At 36.0% G+C, this 23,948-nt stretch overlaps 1 protein-coding gene across 4 annotated transcripts in view; it reads left to right on the forward strand.

The window, feature by feature from the left end:
- The window catches only part of LOC119653222 (trafficking kinesin-binding protein milt), a 183,560-nt gene that overhangs the window by 101,405 nt on the left and 58,207 nt on the right, over nucleotides 1–23,948 (forward strand). Inside the window, exons 1-2 of one of the 4 annotated variants that reach the window (XM_038057798.1) lie at nucleotides 934–1,543; nucleotides 11,974–12,982. The exons of the other annotated variants lie outside the window; for them this stretch is intronic. Of the exons in view, the coding sequence (XP_037913726.1) occupies nucleotides 12,139–12,982 (844 nt within the window). The 5' untranslated portion in view covers nucleotides 934–1,543; nucleotides 11,974–12,138. Of the gene's footprint in view, nucleotides 1–933; nucleotides 1,544–11,973; nucleotides 12,983–23,948 lie in introns of those variants that run through there. 4 annotated transcript variants of the gene reach the window in all.

Consider the following 23,948-nt stretch of genomic DNA (forward strand, 5'->3'; position numbering starts at 1 on the left):
AAATAATTACGTTTGAACTTCCTCAATAGAAGTATTCGTATTGTCATTATGGAAGAGACATGAGCAACTTCTAACATTCTTCTTTTTCTTCGGCCTTTGCCCCGTTCCAATGATGAATTGTCCCCACGAAATTAACTCAAATTAATACTTCTGATCTGCGTCATTATTACTTCGTCTCCAGCCAATGCCTCGCGATTCCTTTTCTACTTATCCACACTTTTCCGTTACATTCAGGAACATTTAGAGAGACAAGCTCTTCCCGTATTGAGTGAGATGCTCTTTCATTTCATCTTTTTAATGCCGCTTATTTCCTACTACTCGTTAATTAATGGCAGAAGAAAGTACTTTTATTAATTTTACTATAATTCATTCATCCTTTAGTAGTATCAGTACCGTCAACACTACATAGAAAACCAACTGAAACTACAATTATGGGTTAAAATATTGTAGCAAAAGAGCAATGAATGAATACTTATTGGAATTTTCAAGTGAAATTGCCTTTTCCATTTATCTTCGAGGCTAAACCATTAGGTGAATGTATCTATCATTTCATTTTAGCGAAGCTTCAAGTCTGAGTCTCATTCCATCGTAAATGCCGCAGCTTCTAGCCAAGAAGAATTCTTGACTAATCTCCAGAAGCCGGTGTGGAGCCGAGTTTTTTTGGACTGGCGCAATGCCGAGCTCCAAAGGCTGCCATCATCACTGACGATTTAGCGCCTCCACATGGAGGAAGAGTGCATTCCACGGCTTCCAGCAAACACCAGCTCATCGAAGAAGCATTTGGACCCCGTCGGCTCCATCAGACAAACTATGCTCGAAGTCTGCGAGCTAGGCTCCACAGACTCTGACTGACTGACTGGCTGACTCAAATGTGGCGGAGCCTCGAATAATTCTTTCGATTTTTCAGTGTTGGCTTGACTGTATCACGGGCCGGTTGTAGTTGTTGTATTTAATATTTAAGCGACTCCGTGCTCACTCAATATCTTCGGAATCTTATCGCTCGGTCCCGTAATCGAGTTGCCCGCGAGCAGCGCGTGCATGAACAGAATTTCAAGAAAAGTTAACCAATTTTCCTTTGGCATTGTGACTGTAGTGTTCAGTGAACGTCAGTTCTCGCCGTTCATCAGCACAGCCGTCGCGTTTTCCCGCAGTGTTTGTTATTCTCCACCGGAGAATTTACACGAAAACCAACCCTATTTTTAGCAACCCTGGCCTCGAATCTACGCCAATATTGACTCAATATTTGACTCGTTTATCCTTTCAATTTCCGTCGGGGGTGAAAGTGTTGAGCAGGCCTTTGAACAATTCCGAGTGGTTTCCGTTACGTCTACCGGAACACTGCCAAGCCTGCTGCAGGCTCCCAGATTCTGTCCCTTTTCGGTTGCCAGGGTCGTCGAAATCTCGTCGTCCGTACGCACTAGCTAGCGGGTCAACGAGGTTTCGCACGCTTAAACTACGTCACCATGTAGAGTGCGGAGTGAAATGAGTGTGCAAAGTGTACATTTATTTTTGCCGTGACGGTATTTTGGTCGCTATTAGTTTTGTAAGTATTAATATGAGTGTGCCAACGACTGGCGAAGAAATTTCTTTTTCCTGGCCGAAATCCGAATTTCCTTAATCGCTGCATTTGCGGTTGTGTTTTATAGTCCGGGCAAACTTCAGAGTTTTCATAGAAAATTTCTAACCGCCAATAAAAAAGTGAATCGAGTTGGAAAAATTAACACCGAAATCATCATTGCGAATAACATTGCGAGATTGCGATCCATTAAACGGGTGAATTAATTTGTGCGAAATGAATCCAATTTTGAAAGAAAATTAGTGGATTGTTTAGTGAGTTTGAAGCTCTCCTGAAGTGTTGATTACGAAATCACGAAAACTTTACTGGAAAACATGTGATTTTGTGACATAGCGGATTTTGCAGTATCAGCGGCGAAAAGAAGACGCCGAACAAAGCGTCCGAACAGCTCCTACACAAACACTTGACCAGACAACTGTTATCAGTCGGAACGCTGAGCTGTAATTGGATTACTAATAAAGCTCTGGTCATAATGACCTCTTTTGAAACGGACGTTCTTTACGTAAATGACACCACCCTTGCCTCGTAGGAATGTTACGAGTAAACTCCCCGATCTGGAGATTTAGGAGAAGGTCCTATGCGTCCTAACGTGAGAGTTCGACGACAGTAATCGATTTTTCTCGCTTGGAAGTTGGTGTTTAATGGCCACTTGGTGGCTAGTCTAAATATTTCAGCCTCGCTGTATATCAATTGGCAATTTATGACGAATACATAGAGCAACGAAAATACGAGGCTCGTCGATTAGGTCACTTTTGCCGTACATGCCCAAAGCCGACAAATAGCTCCAACAATACTTAGCATGCTTAGCTACTTGGTGTACATGGAGCTCATTGTACGCATTTTAATGTATATTTATTTTCTGACTTTGCTCATAATTGAAAGCAATATTTGTTTATCGAGGCAGTTAGAGAGTAGCTCACATTTGAGATTCATATTTGCAAAAACATTGAGACTTTCCGATTGACTCGATTGTGATACTTGTAGTTGGCGACTGAAAAGCACTTGAAAGTATAAAGTTTTGCTAGAGATAATGTTAGTAATCTTAGTAGGGCTAGTAGTGTTAGTACGTCAGCAACGATTACGATGAATTCAGCAGGTGATAGTATGATAACCCGAAATGAGATTACACTATCATGACACATTGTCTTGATTTATATCTAGAAGACTTTGACATAGATTCGATATTATCTAGAATTGTAGATGGCAAAACAACACACGTGATCTTGCTAGTGTAGTTTTCAGAAATATCTACAAAGTATCTGCAAAAAACAATAAAACGCGGTTCTTCTCTATTTGCTCCATGACTATGTCGACAACATTATATTATTGGGGTGAAATTATTTTTTGGGATGTTTATCAATACGAACCGTCCCATCGAACCTTTCCTATTACAGAGAATCCACTTCTCCTGACCAAAAACTATTGATGAAAGCGGAAGATCGTAGCCGAACAATTTGGGTAAGATCTGGAGGGAGCTGACGCACATTTCAGCAAACTACCAGTTGATGCGCGTAGGTGCGGTTGACATGTGCCATATCCCATTTAGGTACTTCTCTTAAGAGGGTCATCCCCTGTGAAGGCGGTTTTTTTTTGCTGTTTTTAGAAATTTTTTGTGAAGAGCTGGATAAAGATACAAATACGAATTTTTCACCATAGATTTTTTTATGAATTTTGGTGTTTTTTCACGCCTTCTTTAATGAATAAAAAAAAACTACTGAATGAATCGCAATTTTCCTAGTTTGCGGACCGTGAAAATATCTTCTGAATAAGTTGTGAAAATTTCAAAGAATTTGGTTGGATAGATTATGGGCTATGGTGGCAGCCGATTTTCAACATGCAGTTTCGAGAAAAACGCATTTAAAAAGTAGAATGCGATTTTTAGCCATAAAACCTTAACTGACCATTAATCTGCTATACCTAATCCATAAACCTTAGGTTTCTTCAAGAAACACATGTACAGCCTTGGTTTCAATTTTTGTCCTTTTAGCGAAGTCGTTCGAACGTCATTCGGACCGAAAAATCGCACTTTATCACGGCGATCGACATAAATCTGGCATGTGACTTATCACGTGTTTAACACTATAATTTCCGAACGACTCCGAATATCAAAAATCACTTTGCCCATATATTCTACACTATATATAGATACAATTGATGATGCCAAAAAAAAATTGATTTCGCGAATCCAACACACGGGATGACCCCCTTAAGGAATATGGCTGATTGACAGTATTACTTAAACTTTTGAAGCGCTCAGCATGAAATTTTCTGTCTAGATTTTTGACAACAACCGCCGTATGCAGTTTTCATTTTCGCTGCCCTGCCTTTTGGTTTATTTCCCAACGAAAATTATCCTTCGGCAGATTCAGTAAGAATCGCGGCACAAATTCGACTTTATCCTTTCGAAAATACTCTAAATGTCGCTGAGGAGGCCGTATTCGAATGTGTTTTTGTTCCATTGTTAGCGAATGCGGCACCCATTGTGCACACAGCTTTCTGAAACCCAATACTTCAGTCAAAATATTGTTTACATTGTCCTCGACGTGGATCGTCTTCAAGGCCTGTACGACCATGTTTAAATTCAGCAATTCATCTTTCTTCTGTAGGCGAAGAGTCCTTATACACTTTCAAAATTCGCTCATAAATTTCCTTTGCTTTTAAACATAAAAATTCAGTCATTGCACAACACTAGATCTCTTCCATTACATACTGTGGTACGCCGATCCTAAATGGCTTGTAAACAAAGAATGAATGGACAGATTGAAATGAAACTTCAAATACGTTCATATGAAAAGTGTATCAACATAGCAAAACAAGTTTAGGCTAGTAGCTTATCGAACCGCAAAACTTATTGAACAACCTAGTATTGTTGTCTTGTTTTATAGTTTGATTATGAGCATCCACCGAAAGAAAATTGTGCCGTTGGTCAGAAATTGTTATATCTTAAGTTGCTAACAAAAATTCTAAACAAATGTCGAGAGTCGTGTTGAATGGAAATAGTATGTTTCCTACCTACCGATGAAACACGGTATTTTTTCTTTAAAATGGCTCTATTTTTCTACATAGTCTCTCTCTTCGGTTATAGGATTGATTGATACCTTTTCCTTTAGCCTTTGTCCCGTTCACAAGCAGAGTCGTAAAGGATTGATTGACATCCTATATTATTATTATTATTATTCTGTTAAGGGAAAGTCGCACCGCGTCCTTGAAGAACTATTGTGCCCCTTTTACTGGTTATAGTGTACCTGTTGATCATAGTATCTCAAGCAGGCCAGTAACCGTTAGGAACTTTAGTATGTTCCCCACTTCCAGAAGTTTCAGCTTTGCATCTGGTATTAAGTGTTCTCCCAGATGTATCGACCTACTTTGCACAAGTGCTGGACACTGTCCCAGGACGTGCATAGAGGTTACGTCCTCCTCCTCACAGAACCTGCAGGCAGTGTCCGTAGATATCCCTAGCTTCCCTAGGTGGTAGTTCAGCCGACAATGACCAGTGAGAATTCCCACTATGATTCGGAAGTTCTTTTTGGTGAGGTTTAAGCAATCCTTTGTGCGCATGGGTTCGTATCCCCCATCCCTGGTAGGCCCGCCCAATATAGTTCCCTCAACCGTTTTTCTTCGTTTCTTAGATTCATAGCCATGAAACCGTTTCCGATTCCACAGAAGGGTTCTGGCCCGTATAAAGGCATCCCTGCTCCCTTCTTGGCTATGACATCCTATAATTGATAGGTACAATATAATCACCAAAGGAACACAATAGTTCTTTTAGGACGGAATTTCCCTTAATATCATTATATATTTATAGTGTAATGGTGTATCTGAGTTTCGTTTTTAGTAATTGATGCGAAAGTTATGATTTGTTGCTGCTAAACTGTACCAACAGAGCACTGAAAGTGTTCACTCAAATATGGTTTCATACGATTAGCTTTTTCGTCTCGCTCTTTGTACTTTATATTCAAATTTCAAGCCCTTCTGACTTTACATTTGGGTATCCATCCCACATGCACCACTGTTAACTTGCCTCAACGATCGTGTAGTCTATCTTAAAATTAGATGTTTTTCCTTTCCGCTATATATTTTCTATATCACCTTTTTCCTTGGTTGAGTACCTCGTTGATGATCTTACTGCCAAGCATCGACCGGGTCCCGATCATTTTCCTAACCCCTATCTGCTAAAAGCCAATCACCACACTTCTTTCGATTTTTACATAACTTTCAACAAAGTCTCAAAGGATGTTATTTTACTAGTTTGTGAGAAGATGCCCTCATTAGTCCCGTATATAAAGCTAGTACAATCGTCCTATTTCATTCCTCGCCTCTTGTTCTAAAATCTTTGAGAAAATAATTGATTGACTGCTGATTTTCGTCACCTTGTAATTAAAAGGCAACACGGCGTTGTTAAACGCCAGTCCACTGCTACCAATCTACTAGATTTTACCAACTTTGTTGCCAAATGTTCAAACTATCGGTAAGAATTGTATGTTGTCTACAGAGAGTTACGCTTGCCTCACGCAATATTCCTCTATACTATATTATATAGCTAATTGATCAGAACGCGTTCTTTTAGCTACACGTCTCGCTACTTCTCTTCTTTCTCTAGAGTTTTGCAAGGATTTATTTTATAACCCATTTAATTTTTATTCTTCATCAACGATTTCACCTTTCTTCTCCTCTTGATTGGTTACCGCTAACGATTTAAATTGTTTTCCTCTGTGTGGTCCCCCATAGACTGTAAACATCTATAATTAAACTTGGACTCCTTTTTCCACAGGTGCTGCGTTAATGATTAGGCACTTATGAACAACAGATTCCATTTGATGTGTTATATGCTTTAATTGTCGATTTCGATGATAAAATCCGTTCCGACAGCCAATGACTCGAAGTTACCGTTTCTTCTTTCAGAACATCGGATTTCATATTGCGTATTTCCTGATTTTGAGGGTTGGGTAAATCAACTCTCCTTAACACCTGACTAACGGTTTCATCCAGAGCAAAGGCAACTGATCAGACGTTGCTTCAACTTTGCCCTGAAAGCAGTGTGACCGAAAATGACAACAGATGGAAATCGTTCTGTTTTATATAATCGCAAACACGGCAAATGTGCGAATTATTTCCAACTTAAGACCACAAGTACTTTAAGCCTAAACCAGGCTAAAGTTGAATTTTTTGTTTGGGATTCGTTCCATTGAAATTATTGCACATTCTGTGCTGATGTCATTCACTGCAAATAAACTCAGGATGCGCGCTTTTCAATTTCAGTTCCCAATAAAAATTATCGGTTAATCTCTTAAAAATATTGCAAAAAAATCCCTATCATTGAACCCATACTTTTAATTGAATGATAACAAATGATTACCGAGTATTCAGCTAAGTACTTTCTTATCAATCATGCTGTCACACCATGGTTTACATAGACTAATCAGGTAATATCCGAATAATGGATGAATGATCAACTGCGCTATCAGTGATGATTATAGTACACTGTATGAGCTTTCTTTTATGACTGTTTGTTTGGGTGAAGGGTAAATAATGGTTACATAAATGATGCAATGTTTTATGATAATACAAATACTAAATGGTCCGATAAACAGTGAATTAGCTCCGCTAAATATTTTTTGCTCTAAATCCCATTAGGTTTCTTTTATTTTATTCTATTTTAGTTACTGATATCTATCATACGATCTTATTCCGTGAAAATAAGGTATTTTTGTGAACTTATCGAGCAAAATAAATAAAAAAAACATTAAACGTTGCACTTTGGTCAAAGTTGTGATAATTCTTTTATACATCGATCATGTTTTTATTAGATGCAATTGAATAGATTTGGAATCTCAATTTATGTCTTTAAGGCGTGCAATCTTATCTTTTACCAAATATAACGACCCGAATCCTGAAAATGCGGTCTTTTGTTTTTAAATTAATCAATAAGAGCTGACTTATAGCAACGATAGTCTGAATATTTTCCTTATCAATTCTATTCACTTGTCCTCAATTAAAAATAAAACGTATTCATTTTAATCGGGAAAGGAATTTTCATTCTTATCAATGAAATTTAAATCTGAGATAAATCCCCTCAAATCAATTACTTTCATCAGTTTTTTTCTTCTTGCATCTACCATTACGGACAAAACTATCAAATAAATTAAAACTCGGACTGATAAAATATGAAACGAAAATGCACTACAATTAATTTCGTTGCTCGGATGTGGATATAAAGTAAAAGTGATTTCAACTGCAACAGTTGTCCAACATCAACTTGATTTGCAGTAAAAATCCAATACTTTTCTGGGAAGATGATGATGTTCATGGTATCACCTTTCTCTTAACGATGTAATATATCTACTCCTATAATAACGCAAAACTGATATAAGCTTGTAAAATTGATAATGTTTGCGCTGGAGGCCTATGGAGTATTGCTTTCATCCGGTGCGACCGGGAAGAAGCTATAGCTTGATTTTCCGGTATTAATTGAAAGAACCGGTCAAAAGTATTGCTATTTAATGCATATTGATGAAGACACATCAGTAGGTTCAGTTGTAGGGTTTAGTTAGGGAGCTATGCACTGAGTTGCTGATATTTTAGGTAAATTTATCGATGCTTTTACTTTTCCTGGTGCCGTAGCACAACAACTAATTCGCCAGATAGTTTTAGTTTCGAATTTCATGAATAAAACTATTTTATAAATAAAACAGTTGAAATCTCCCTCCTACATGTTAAGTATAATAATATGTTTTTTGCTCACATGGTGTTGAAAGAGAAAATAATTAAATCGAAAGCCTGATATTTCCACATCAACGAACCTCATGAATTGTTTGCACTTTTGTGCAATTTCTGGAATTTTTATCGCCTTTTTCTCAATAACCTTCTCTTCAGGAATTCAACTGAATTTGACCAAATTCAACTAAAAAATGCAATTTATTTGAATGTGTAAATTTTTTTTGTCAAATCTTTCTCTTCGTCAATTGACTCAAACGGTTTAAATATCAACTTCGATGTTCATTCACCATCGATATTTTGTATTCTACTTACATTTGGTTGGTGGCTACTATCTGTGACTGTTATGTCTTTCAACACTATTGGCAAAGTTCTTCAATTTATGTGAGTAGTATATCGCGTTTATACATTTATTCACAAGTTATACCAGAGGCAGTCATGAATACAAACAGTGTACTCTTAGACAAGTTGTTGAACTTTGCAAATCAGCGGAAAGTAAATGTGTTTCTTTTTAGCTTTATTTGTAAGAATCGACTCGAAGCTGTTGATTTTTCTCGTATCTATTGTTGCTATTAAAAACACTATTTTCAAATTACTTTCAATTGAAAGAGGTGCAATTATTGTAATCAATGACATCATTAAATGTTTCTTTAGTAAATTTATCTTAAATTTCTCGAATTATATGTGTTACACCGTTTTCTTTTATTCCAAAAGTGAAAACGAAAAAACATTTGCCAATGCCGTCTTTTGGGAATCCGTTTAATTTTTCTGGTAGCGAATGTTTGTACCTTTCCAGAATTTTTTGATTTCTCCTTTTAGTGATTATTTAAAAGAATAAAAATCACGACGCGATAAATGACAGTAGAAGTTTGGTCGAATAGAGTCCATCTCGGTTTTATGTACCTTCGAACTGCAGTATAAAGCTAAGCATTGTTAACAAAAAGAAGTATGTGTCGGATCAATAGTTCACGATTTTTAGACCAATAGATGGTCTTTACCCCATTCAAAAGATCAGTTTAATAACAATTGTTATGATTTACTCATTTAGAATATCAATATGTCCAACATTACTCCAGCCAGAATAATAGTTCCTTGCTTTTTTGTAGATAATAGTCGGATTATACCTGCTACATAGGTCCGCTTGAATTCCGGCATATAAAAGTGCAAATGGCAGTTTTTCTAAAATTACATGCTTTTGTCTACAACTAGTACCAAATTTCTTTCAGGCCTACAAATGCCTCACTCTTTGCTTTGCCGCGCAAAGATACGCGAGCTACGTAAAGGGTTAGGCGTTGATATTTCAAAAACTCTCAGAAATCGATCGTCTTCAAAAATGTTGTCGATCATGCGAATATTCTTTGTAATTAGAGAGGTAATCAAGTTCCGTGTTTTCTTTCATCTAGGATTATTTTGGAAAGGTGACATGGACATGGAATTTTCTATTCTTGAACATTCATTTGAATGATATTAAATAATTCCTTCAGTTAAAAATATCAAAACCAAATACATACATATAATATTACGTAATGCATAAAGTTACGCAGGTGTAAAGCGACTATAGTTAGATTCAATCAAATATCAAATTGTAACAGTTCGTCGACATCATTGTTCAAATCATACCGCAATTCTTTAGGGGCCTGCGGTCAATGTTCGATAATGCTTGAAGAAATCCTCATTAATATATTTGAAGTAAAATGTTTTTCAATTTCACTTTCAATCCATATTTCTGCATCTTTTTGAAGATAAATCATAATATAATATTAAATGATTTTTTAAGTAATTGCGTAGACAATAAATTTGGTTAATAATATCTACGTTGATATTATGTAAACTTCATTTTTTCTGTGATCAACTTTCATAGGAAAATGAAGTAAATTCATGTGCAATTTCAATATTACTTCAGTGAAAATTTCTATAAAAGTAGCAAAAAATAATAATGTTGGGGAATCTTGATTTTCGAAGCTCTTCGAAAATTGCTCCGCACGTTTATGGGTTTCTAATTAATAACTATATTCCACATTTTTCTCTTTATAAATTTTCGTGCATTTAATATACTGGAATAAAGTTTTCTTATTCCTACTTTACATGAGTATATTCATGCCTCGAAGTATATTCCATGCCAAGCCTCTAAAAATTATCTATCTTAGATCAAACGATGCGACTTATGTAATTTATTTATACGCTGGAGTTATGGCGAATATATCTAGCTACAAACTCAGCTCTAGACCATAATAAATGAATGGAGGGCGATGCCTGACATTGAACCACTATTTCACTAAGTCTACTTCTAGTACACTTTTCTGTCTTCGTGGTGAAAATTGTTGCTCCACAAAAGGCAATTGATAGCAATCTTTAGAGCGCATAAAATTCAATTTACAGCTCGGCGAGCTATTAATTTACAATGCGGACTGATACAAGTAATGTTTACGTATGTGTAATAACAACTAAAAATTGGTTTATTTTTTTTTTTTTTTTTTTTGAAAAAATAGATTATTGAGTAATTTTCTCTTGCTGTGTTCCTTGCTGGCGAACATTGTCTTCTAGTAAGCGTAAACAAAGTTCAACTTAAAGTTTAGGTTTTATCTTTCTGTCATTTTACCTCATTCGATTTCCTCTTTTCACGAACGATTTTTGAGCAGTGCACGGATTGCTTGGCTGGGGCTTTACGTTCAGGAACTTCCTTCTAAAGAGGTGCCAGGAATTGGGCAAGAATTACATCAAATCAAAGATCAAACAAACTAACAAGATCCATCCTGCATATAAATAGCCTTAGTGGTTCAAATATTGACGCTGGCCAAGATTTTTGCTTGATCAGATTAAATATCTTATATCTCAAATTGTAGGTAGTGTAATACCAACTCTATTCTCTGCAGAGCATAAGTGGCACAATGAACGGATAATTTAGTGGAAGATGCCCTTCAAAAGTTTTCCTGAGAATTTGGCCCACCACAGCAGTGAAGATATCCTTTTTAGTGGTTTCGTATATGATGAGGTACTGCTTCCTCATAATACTTACATATCTTTGATGAACTCTTGCTTCCAGTGCTTCAATATTTTTTTCTTGTTATATTGTCTGTTACAAATTCCCTCACAGAAAGTCCAAAAGTTGTTCGGCTGCGGACCACTTACAATCTTCAAATCAATAATTTTGATGTTATGACAGGATTTAATTTAATTGTTATCCCATTGATATAAAATGTTTTCTAAATTGCTCAAATGAAAAGTCTCTTCGTAGCCTTTTAGATATTTAATTGCAGCGCTTCGGTCCAGACGGGGTCCGTTTTCCAAAAAAAATCTTATTTATTAATTTTTATTCGTTTGAAAAGGATCGATGTTTAGGCCGAAACGTGCAAATAAATATAATATAATAAACATTTAAACAGGATTAAGTGTATCTTTTCGCAGCATCGAGCTCATACAAAATAATTCACGGTTGATGCACTGAATCATGATTATTTTGAAGATTGAACTTGTAGAGAAAATTGTTTGTTTTTGGCATGTATGGCAAAGAAAGTCTTTGATTTTTCGATTATTTTTTCACTTACAACTGTTCAACTGTAAATCAGGTACCCTTGTTTTGGAACGGAAAAAGATGAAAACACAACTGCAGAACATTAACTTCATATATTTCCTTTGAGCAAAGTCGATTACTGTCGATATCTCCAACATTAACTAAATTTCAGGCTCATTTGTATAAGGTCTCCAAGTTAGTGAATATCAAATGAAAACAAGTTCACCAATAAGCTTCAATGATCCGTGAATTTTATCTTAGTGAACTAAACTAAAGTGGATAAAAAAAGTGTGTGTTTTTTTTGTAATGATAAAAAATCCATCACAATAAATAAACCATGGCCTCATCAACACCATCGAAAACATCGACATCATCAACTACATCCAACGACGACACTACAGATTCCAGCAGCTCAACAGCTAAATACGGTGACTCTGATCTAGCATCAAAACGGCGAAAAGAAGAAGATTCTGAACTCAACTATGCATCGTTTAAAGAAGTATTAACTGACACCACATCGAATGTATCTTCAACAACAAATTGTTCCGATTTCAAAGGTGGTCTTCTTAAGGACTACGTTCCAAGTGCCAATACAAATCCTGCCTATGTTTCACCATCTCCGTCTGGAACTAGCTGTGGATTCGAGAATACATTCGGGGTCCTTGAAAGCCAAATTGGCAGGAAGAGAGATCGTCAAATAACATATTTAAGACGAATTAGCGAAGAATACATACCAAGTTTTTCATCATTCATGCATGATTCTATGTCTCCTAGCCTTGCGGAGGCGACGGAAGATAATAATGAACCGAAAACATTATTTGAGTTACAATTCGAAGCTGCCGAACGACTCAAAGAGAAAATGAATTCCTCCAGCGCTAGTAACTCATCAACATCTTCCCCACTATCATCCCTAACGAGGAAAAGACTGAATCGTGAACTGACCAGCTCCACACCCAACAAAAAGGAAACTTTTGAAACGCCATTAAATGAACTTCTCTATAATTTTCATACATTGGGAATGAATATATCAACTGCAGCGAAAAGTGATGAAAGTAGTGACGACTTAGATGAAACAGTGATTAATGAGGATGGAGAGTATCCGGAATGTGTCTATCATATTTCAAAAGGAAAGGACGGAAAAATGTATTTACGAATGATGAAAAGTTTGTTGATTGATAAAGGTAAAAGTTAATTTTAGTATTCTCTAGATATATTTACTTAATAATAATGAACTAGATTCTGCTAATGTTGACCAATGAATTTTGATTCAAAATGAAAATCGAAAGTGAATCTTATAAATAGATATCTTGGTAAATACTTACTCCACCGCCTATGACAATGTTGAAGTTAGAAGAAAAGTGGCAACGTCCATTATCACCCTACGACCCTAAGCGGAAAGGCCGGTTGATATCAGTTGTACGATTGACGTTAATACCTGTAAATGTCAGACTGATCTTCCTTCGGTAGCAGCACTCGATGGGGAAAACGGAATTTTACGCCAAACTCAACTCTGTCTTGCGATTTGGTGGTCATCGTAGAATAAAACCGGAAACGTAAGGGAAAAAGTCTGCTTCCTTCGGGCACATTATAGCTTTTGCCAATATATATTGATTTGGCCACTTTGGCATTACGAATCGATGGCATATTGGAGATTCAAAATAAGTGTACGCTTACGCTCGTTTCATTCTCCTACTTATTATCGGAAAAATATGCGATTTACCATATTTTTTTAGCTGTTTAGCTATTTCTAATGTCAGAAATCCTTGAACTTTCCGTCGTACTAGAGGCACATGTTACATAAAATCGATCGCATATTCATCAGCATATTGGAAACGCTTTTCCAAAAATAAAACTTACCGATCAGCTGACGTAAATAGATTTCAAGAGTTTTCATACTTTGGTGGCATAGCTTAGGAATATTGATGTACATATTGACATCAGCAAATTTTTCATTGTTAAGCAACGAAACAATTGAAATATATTTGCCGGGCATGGGTTCACTTTGATATTTCTGGGTGGTTAATTGATGGATAGATAATTTCAGTTTATTGAAATTATGGTTTCGAGTATCGCTGACTCTACGAAAGATAAAGTAAAGATAAGTTGGAAATGAAAAAAATGTCTATTACTAAACTCTAGTCCCAAAATTTGAGAAAGAACAAAGCAAACCTTTTTTATGTTTTTGACTCAAATATGGTTTTATTTCACATTCTATATATTTCGAGAATTTACTATTCCTTCCTTCAGTTCATCGACAGAGAAAAAGACAGTTACAAACTTAAACTCTACCTGCTACCTAGAACCTTCAACCTTAGAATACTGCCATAAAACTCACTCTATACTTCAACTATCCAAAAATGACTCTAGCTTTATTTTAGACAGGACTTCCTCTGTTTTCCCGTGTAAATCAAATTCAGTATGACGTGGCGGAATAAGGCTTTCTTCGTCAGTTTCTCAATGACATCAAAAGGGCCTCGTGTCGGTTAGGCTGTAGACTGGAGTTCTTTGCTATTGGCAGTATATGTCAATTTAATCCATCATTCTTAGCATTCCTAGCATTGTTCCTCTAAGAGCTCCTCAGAATATTTCTCCATCACCCTAGTGATTAAAGGTCACTTTTCATTATGCTATATTAAAAGTTGTGAGATGGTTGGCTAACAGGAGAATAGACCCTCATTTTCCAAAACTGAATCTTCTTCCTTTTCTTTTTCTTCAGCCTTTGTCCCGTTCACAAGCGGGGTCGGCTCGTCGTGATCGGTTTCGCCATTTGGTTCTATCAAATGCTTGATCTGGATGCAACCGCGCAGCTTGTAAATCCCCATCCATCGTAGCAAGACACCGTTGTTTCGGCCGTTCTAAACTCCAACACTCAGTTTTGGATTTCTTTATTATCGATCCGTAAACTAAATATGTATCTGAGTGCATTGCATATCAGAACCAACTTTATCCTGAAAAGAAGTTCGAGATTTTGAGGAGATTCCTTAAGGGCGACCGATTCTTTTCAACCCTATGCTTACAGGAAACTCATATATCTATACCAGAACTTCTTTGATATATTTATTGGTATCTAAATCTTTATATCACTGCAAATCTAACTCCTGCAGTATCAACAATTCCCATAAATGTAACTGAATACTTTTCCATTAAGATGCGCTTGCCAATAACTATTTTTCTCATCGCATCCATCGATCAACGTTCTGAATTCTTATGCGACATAGGAATTTAATCCAAATGGTTGATTGACTCTTCCATGCTATCTTCTCGCTATTTTTATTGAAATTCCACAATCGCCATCAGCACTGGCAGTTTCAAACTTCTTCCCACTTGTTTTTTCCAATTCTGAACTTACAAACATACATTCCTGATTGGATTCTCGATTCAGAAAAAAACTTAATCATCAACGATTTTCTCCACTATCATAAAACATGAACACCTGCATCAATCATTTTCTTCAGGTGCATTATCAACGTCGTCTTAAGGCATTCAAAGATTGAAACCAACAATTCAACCACTTCTCTACTTGGCAAAGATTTGCTGCCATATTCACTTCTTTCCTTTGGAAGATAACTCTTCCATTTGTTTTCAATCGAATTCCATAATAAACACAGAAACTCTCCATAAAAACGCCAATAAAATTATCCATGGAAGACATGAACACGGCACTGAGGAAGAGACGATTTAATTTAATCCAATCCAAGCATGTATAGAGAGACTGGCTTTTTAAAAACACATAAAAAACAGAAAGATACAGAGAATCTAAGATGCATCTGAGCCTTGATACTAGGAATTTTCTGGTTGTAGCCGAGGAAGTGACAAAAGAAAGGGGAACTGGTTCTAGATAATGATTTATGGGATTTGGAAATTGTGGATAAAGTGGAAGGCTAGGATTGCTTCTTGATACATTTCGCTGCTAGAGGTACCATGCGACAGAGTCGAGATGGTTGATAGTCTTCAGAAATAGCCATGAGTTGTGAAGATTTGCATTAATTATCCAAATCAATCAACGAATCAGACCAATAATCCAAAAATTATAAAACAGAGAAGTGTCAAATGGTCTCCGTCCCACTTTTCAGTTGAGAGACAATAAAACATCCACTTTTGAGCTTCATTGATTGACATAATTTATTTGTTTTACGTAACCTGCTCATATTAAAATTATGATGAGGATTAATGGTTTCCTAATAATATTTTTTTGGAAAAATATTGCTTCGGAGCTGTTGGGTTGAAACCTCGTGAAAAATAAAAAGCATCCTGTGACCGATGCGAGTTTGCATTTGTGTTATAGTTTTCGGCACGGAATGACCTAAAATACATTTGTCCTGATCCATTGCCTGACCAAAACTGCTAGGAAGGAGTTTTATGTTCACTTGAAGAGCAGATGCATTTGCAAACTTGAAAGGTTAAAACCTGAACTACGTTATAGGGGGCGCCCAGTTGGCAACGAATCATCATATAATATTATCGAACGCAAGTCTGATTGAAATATGCACCTAAGTAATAGTAACTAAAGCTCGTTTTCTAAAAACACATAAAAACAGAAAGATATATTGTCCGAAGCCATTCTTAGAACGTTGTCTCATGTAAGGTTAGTGCATGATTTGTGACTTTTCCACAAGGTGAAAGTAGCCTTGTTAGTATTCACTCTACCATATGTCCTAAAAATAATTAAACTTGGACACTTGGACTGGACATAAAATAAAGTACGCATTTTATTATTGCTCAAACATTTTTATTCGAAATTAAAACAGCGTTTAGCAGGATTTTTTTATTTCACCGCTAATTTGCATAAATTTAAGGAATAAAAGATAGTCGCGTGGTAACAGATCAGACCAATTCTGTAGGTAGTTGATAACATAGATCTTTTTTGTATTCAAAAATGCATAGACTTTTGAGGCCTTGTGCGAAAGTTAATTATCGTGCCATATTCAAGCCTAGCTCGAATAATTCGGAATTTGGATTCGGATACAAATTGACTTAATTGTGAATCAGTACCTGAGTCAAATTAGCGCAAAGCTTGATAGTATAATCCTGTAGTGTACCGTTAAATTCTTGAATGAAATGCCTTAACACACTTCAATCCCTGATCCAATTGGTTTGTCCCGCCAACGATTATTACTATTACACAAATATTGTACCTTTCATTTATTTACCAACTATCTCGACTTTTTATAAAGCAAAAATTGAAATATATATATATATATTTTATGTTAATATTAGTCGTTGAAATCATAACCAATAAGTGAATTCCACCGTTTATAGCGCCTTTTATGATGCGCGGATGCAAAGTTTTGTTTTTATTGATTGATTGGTTACTTTTAAGGCATTCTAGACTAGGATCAATCTAAACGATTACTTCCACATCTTCAATGGTGGATTTTTGAACAAACAACCTATATTTAATGCTTAATTGTCAGAGTAATACTCGTATTTGGGTGGGGTTTGGTCTTCCCTGGTCCTTCAATTGTCAATAGGTAGTCTATTGGTAAGGTTGCCAATTTAATCAGCAATCCATCGTTTCAGTTACTGTTTGTGAAATTCAAACACAAATGAAAATAAAAAAAATTATAGTCTAAAATTACTATTCATAATTAAGCGGATATTTTGAGAAAGTTCATAGGATTTTTTCTATCATTTCTTCATATTAACTTCCTGCAGTCATCACTTTATCATCCAATTATCAAAATGATGTCGCAATTTCATTTTGAATAGAATTTCTAATTTTCAAATTGATAATGTTGATACCCGACCGCCTGAAATAAGCAAATGCTAAAACACATTTCAACATACCATAACATAAAATTAGTCTTCTTCAATCAAAACAACAACACCATCCTCCACTCGGGATCATAAATTAACGCACACTCTGCGGTAGGTATGGTATAAACCCACGACCTTACGACGCCGATATCCATGACAAGGAATCAACATAAATTTCTATAAATAAGAAAGGGGACCTACCTACTCGAAGCCATGTTCCAAAAAGGAAATAATGTACACTTAATGGCGCTGGATATGTGATATCGATTTCTGCCCATGAACCGTTTAATTGATAATTTCTGATGGATTCTTCCTTGATGTGATTGTCCGATCGATACTTTCCAACTCAGAAAACATCAAACATATAAATCAACCAGGTCAGCATGAAATAACTCTTTTCCTTTTAATCAAGTCGATATGTTTTTTAAAAGGTGAAATTTATCCACGACAGAAAATGTAAAAAACTAGGACAACAATTTTGAGGGTGCGTGAACCTTAGTGCACCGGTCTCCAGGCATTATGTCATGACCTAGTTAATATATCAAATTGAATAGTCGGAAAGTAAGGTAAGGAATGCACTATTCGAAACGGAAAAGAGAGTTGAACTTTTATTCAATAAAGCCACGTATTCTCAATGTTTGAAGGAAAATTAGGGTAATATGAGATGGACCTTTTGTGTTGCACACGTATTGAAATACTACCAAGAATTCGATATTCTGGGAATTGTGGTTGGATTGGCCTTGTAATCAGATACAACTATAGAATGGAAGGGCTCATGTTATTCGTTGTTCTCAATCGATTATGATAATTGAGAATATTGAGAAGTATGAGCGTGCAGAATTCAATGTCTCTCCCTTAGCTTTGATTCTACGACAACAACAACAACGTCAAAATTGTGAACTATTATATAATTTTGGGTCAGTTTGTTAAGTCCAAAGTTATGGAACATTGTGACACATATGCTAGTATTTAGATTCAAAGATTTTTACTGGATTACACCATTATAATGTCCGTCGTATATGACTTTGTTCTTTATTAAAGCTTGTAAGATTTAATCAGATCAAATTTATGTTTAGATGAGTTTTGGAACACCGGAAGGTACGTCACATTGTTCGTCCGTTTTTGATATTGTATGTCCAACAAAACCTTATTAAAGTGGGTTTACTGTCTGTCTGCCTGTAGCACGCAATTTCTCAGAAATGGTTGTACCAATTGACACAATTTGGTTGGGAGGTGGGAACGATAAACGCCCGTGCATACAGTGAGCTACATCGTTCTATGTGGAATTTAAAAGGGGTGAAATTTTCTTTTCATCAAATATAGTCATCTGGGGTATGAAATGTACGAAATGATAGGCCTCTTTTCATACTTTTCAATGCTGACCTCAGTTCTGACACTTAATGCAATGGGGGGGAAGGGGGATTGGAAAGTTGTCATTCCTTTCACGGACCCATTCTCAGAACCTACCTAACCAAAAAATCTGAGAACAAAGCTCCAACTGTACGATGCCTAGGCTCCAAAAAAAAACCCACACTGATATCTGTTCAAATAAGATTAATACTCTGAGAACAAAGCTCCGACTGTACGATGCTTAAGCTCCGAAAAACTCTCCACACTGATATATGTTGAAATAAGATTAATAATAGTATATTACTATATATATAGTTTTTAGTAATAGACTTTAAAACCCCCCTTTACTTCATCCTAGAATTATGAAATTCATTTCAGTAATATAGGCTATAATATAAAGCATGATCCTACCAAGTTTGGTGGAAATCGCGCTACAATTAACCACATCTCCAATTGTCGTTTCAAGGTGATCGATGATATATAAAAACCTTGTTAAAATCGATTAATATGCATATTCGTTTCGTTTCGTACAAGGGAGTTTATCTGATAACGAGTAAACCTATTGTCTCAAAATTTAGTGGGACTCCGGGAGTTGTGAGTCTTAAGATACAGTAAGCCGTCATAAATTCGTGCTGAGTTTAGTGGAATTTAGAGAGGCTACCTTTATATGTAAAACAGGGTTAAAAATATATAATATGTTTATGCGGAATGTCAAATGAAAAGTCTCAATTAATCCTATTAGAAACTTCAGGTCCGAAGAGATCATGTCCTTTCCCCAATCATTATGTACGTAGGTTACGATACTGAAAAGTTTGGTGTGAATCCTTGCTATCGCAACAAATTAGGATTAAAATCAACTTTTCTCAAGTTGCCATATTTCGGATCAATTGCAGATACTATTTTAGTTTCATGGAGGTTAGTTCTTAACTTAGACCCGTAACGCTGCACCCACTCTTATGGCTTCCTGCAGAACCATTACACATAATGCTGGCTACCATCGATATCAACTACATTTCCATTCATCTCAAACCACTTGTATAGCATTCATTTTCACAACCGTGACTACTATCAATGGGACAACTTTCTATAAGCGCCATTTAAAAGTAGTTAATTTATAATTTATATTAGTTACAAGCGTGAACATACCGTCAAAGGTAATTGAATGACGCTCAAACAATTTGCAATAGCTAAGCAAATTACAAAGCAATCCAGCATTGCAAACACCATGCAAAGCTTAGAAGTTTTGTTGTCAGTCCACCTGATCCCTGAGGCTCCAGTTCCTTCGTTCCATTCAATTCAGTTATGATATAATTCCCTAGTTTAAAAAAATATGTTTTACTTTACATCATAATGTGTCCAACTCCTCTAACCACTCACCATTTACTCTTCCACATGAGGTGACTCGTTGTTCGCTTGCGCCATTATTTGTTTCTACTCATTTAGATGCCCCTTCGAAGCGAAATACATGGCATAAATTCCTATTGCATAATTGTCTTTTTGCGACTCGTGAGAATTTCGTATTATCAATTTGCTACACCGGGCTCAGCGGCTCTGCTGCGGGACCTGCAGATAATGTTTATGAAAAGACACGAACTGGAGGGCATGCAAACGTAAAAAGGCATAAAATGTAGTAACATGTACGCTAGACGGGCTGAATGATGACTAGTTTATGCACTCACTTAGCACTACTTAATAAAATAAATACCGACCTAGATATAATGGAGTAACCGGTTTAGGAGGCTTAGAATTTTAAAGCCTAAAGCTGCTTAGTGGATTCTAATGATTTTATGCTGATTTTAGGGTAAATAAAATGGAGTTATATAAAGGTCTTAAGTTTCTCACGAAAAGGGGGTATGGAGAATTGCATAATCTTCTGACCCTAATAAAGAGAATTACGGCCTATTGATGTATGTTTGCGAATGTTTGATATACTGTATCTCTAATTATTATATATATTATTATAATATGCTATTATATATGCTATATCTGTAATTCATTGGATGTCCTCTAAAATCATTGAGAAATAATAGAATTATCTCAGTAGTAGAACATTGGAGCTCCAGTACTCGTAGCTGGGCTCAAAATCGACTTTTTTATGTTTAGGATTATTCCAGTATATATTCTATTTTTAAGGTTTTGTGAAAAAACACCTCATTAGAATCAGACTGTCTGTCCGTTCCACACATCCCGGAGACGGTTGCAATTATTGACACGGAATTTGGTGGGAAGGTTGAAAATGTAAACGTTTACACATATAGTGAGTATCATAGTCCTACGTTCAGGTTAAGGGGGGTTGTCATACATGCAAAAGAACGATGTAAATATAAATTTGGAGTATCAAATGAAACGTTACGTAGTACCTTTCGAGTTGGTCCTAATTTTGGCGTTAGAGGTAATTGGGGGAGGGGGGTTAGCAGGTGATCACTTCTTTCACGGACCCATTCTCCCACCCCCTTATATGGTGTCCAGATCTCAAAATATCTGTTCAAATAAAGTCCATAATAGTATATTATATACTATCTTTTTGGGAAATTGATTCATTCATAAAAGCAAAATATAAAGCACGATACTACTAAATTTGGTGATTATCTTACTAGTGCTATAGTAGTTCAAAATGTTTTTTTTTGTTGTTTTTTTTTTTTTTAGTCAGGGTAGAATGCTGAATGTACTCAAATAGCATCCAGTTGCCGGTTCCACGACTTATTATTTTTAATCATAATACAGAGCAGTTTTTCCTTTTAAAACACATTTTATAACATAGATTCGATACTAGTTATTCAGGATCTAATTAATTTGGTATTTTCTTATTAAAAGTTGTCAAGTTATCAAAATTCGAAACAATAATTCTGCCAATCGCTGAAGCATTCAAAATTACCTTCATTAAGCGGGACATCAAAACTATTACCTTCAAATTTTTTTATTAGATGGACTTGTCTTTTGCTTTCTTTTACATAAAAGTTTCGACTTTTGAGATAAAAACTTCGTTCATTTACTGAAGTGGAACAATGTATTTTCAGTATCATCTCCCTAAGAGCAAGCAATTATTTTTAACATCAGCGGTGAGTTACCTTCTATAATCTCCCATGAGAAGTTGATATTTCTGGACATCCAGGACTATTCTGGTTTTGTGACCGTTAGGTTCTGAGTATCTTTAAACCACTTGCCTGAACAATGTAGCATTACTTGCCTTAAAACTGAATCTTCAATTGACTGATGTTGGGGAGAAATTTGAATGAAGCATGAACTTGTTTTTTAATTCAGTAACCAAACTAGGTTATGGTAGTTCAAAAATTCAAAAAGCGATGATTTTTTTAGTTTTCCGTATTATGAATTTATTGCAATCAATCTTTACACTTGACACAATTTAAGGAAAATTTTAGGAAATCTCGTTTATGTCCAAACATCAAAAATATTCTCAAGTTTTTAGACTTTTTTAAAATTTATCTTGAAAACAAGAAATATTTTAAAGGACAGTGCCCCATACAAAAGGCGCAATGATTGCCTTTTATCCTATTAAAGGAATTCATAACTGTTTGCATTTTAGCATATCTATGGCTGGATCCCTGTCCCTAAGGTAACATTGTACATGAGGCAGGTCTCTGTGCGTTAGTGATCGAAAATGTTAATCAACGAGCAAAAGAAAAATGGTTCAACTTTTTGAAGGAACATGGAGTTTTTTATCGCTTTTAGTCTTCGTGGATAAAACCTAGATATACCGTTTGGATCCTGAAACGAAAGAAAAGTACATGATTTGACATCGAGTCTCATCGGGCGGGAAAGATTATGGCATCCGTTTATTGGGACGCTGAAGGAGTAATTATGGTGGAGTATTTGGGAAAAAGAGCCACTATTACGGGCTCTAATTACGTAAACCAAATAAGAAGATTGCGAGAAGCCATCAAGAAAAAGAGGCACGGCAGACTGCAAATGCTGTTTCACCAGTTTCAACAGTTCTGCTCACAAAGCCCGGTTTCGACGGCTGCTATTGCATAAATGGGGTTCAAACTGATTTAATACCTACCCTATTTGCTAAATCTAACTCCCGATGACTGTAACCTTTTCCCTCGGCTCAAGCAACACCTCCAGGAAATAAAATCTGAATGCGATAGCGTAATTTTTGGAAGGTCAAAACAAAGAAGGAAATCATATATGCGTTTTTAGTGACCTCGTTTCACATAAGAAGCTGTGCATGTTCTTTCCGATAATTACATCGATTATATAAGATAATAAGTTGGGGGGTGTGTTTTCGTCAGGATTGGGAAGAAAAAGAAGAGAAAATCAACGGGTTCAAAAGGGAACGCAAAATGAGGAGTTGAACGCACACTGGCCTGGTATCGGCGTATCTATCGGCTGTCAATTTCCCCTTCTTCATCGTTTTGTTACATGCTAAATAATTCTAATTCCGTATTTTCGTCGAATGACATATCGTGTTCTGCATCGCTCCCTCAAATTTGTTCTGATGTGATTTTTCTTTCGCCCTTTAAATATTCGAATATTTTTCGATTCTGTTCTTAATGTTGATGATATGATACCTTCCTATTCTGGAGTCCTCGGGTGTCGCCTGCTGGTATGATAATATCATTTGATTGTTCCCAATGTTGCTCTAAAGCAGCCTCTTCTGAGCTGTACGGCTCATTTTCTAATGAAACGAAGTTCTCTTATTAACTCAATATTAATAGAATAAAATAATGATAAACTTAGAAGAATTAAAAAACATAACAAGAAAAACGTGAAACAAAAATTAGGAAAATTCCCACATAAAAATTTCATTTGTACCTATTTACTGATTTTCTTTTTTATTTTTAAAAAAGATAATTATTTATTAGCTAAATACACAATTATAACATGAAACAATGACAAAAGGTGTATATACAACTTTTGTGAGGACGGAACGTATACGGGGAAGCCTGGGAATATAATACGAAACGTTATGCGTTCGAAGCGATATAGTGGTTGGTGGAAATGGGGGAAAAGTTGCGAAATCCAACAGAAACCAGCGTCCTTGTAAAAGCAGCATTCGTTCCAGGGAACGAGCCCGGT

Source organism: Hermetia illucens, chromosome 3 (assembly GCF_905115235.1).
Source record: "Hermetia illucens chromosome 3, iHerIll2.2.curated.20191125, whole genome shotgun sequence".
Taxonomy (NCBI): domain Eukaryota; kingdom Metazoa; phylum Arthropoda; class Insecta; order Diptera; family Stratiomyidae; genus Hermetia; species Hermetia illucens.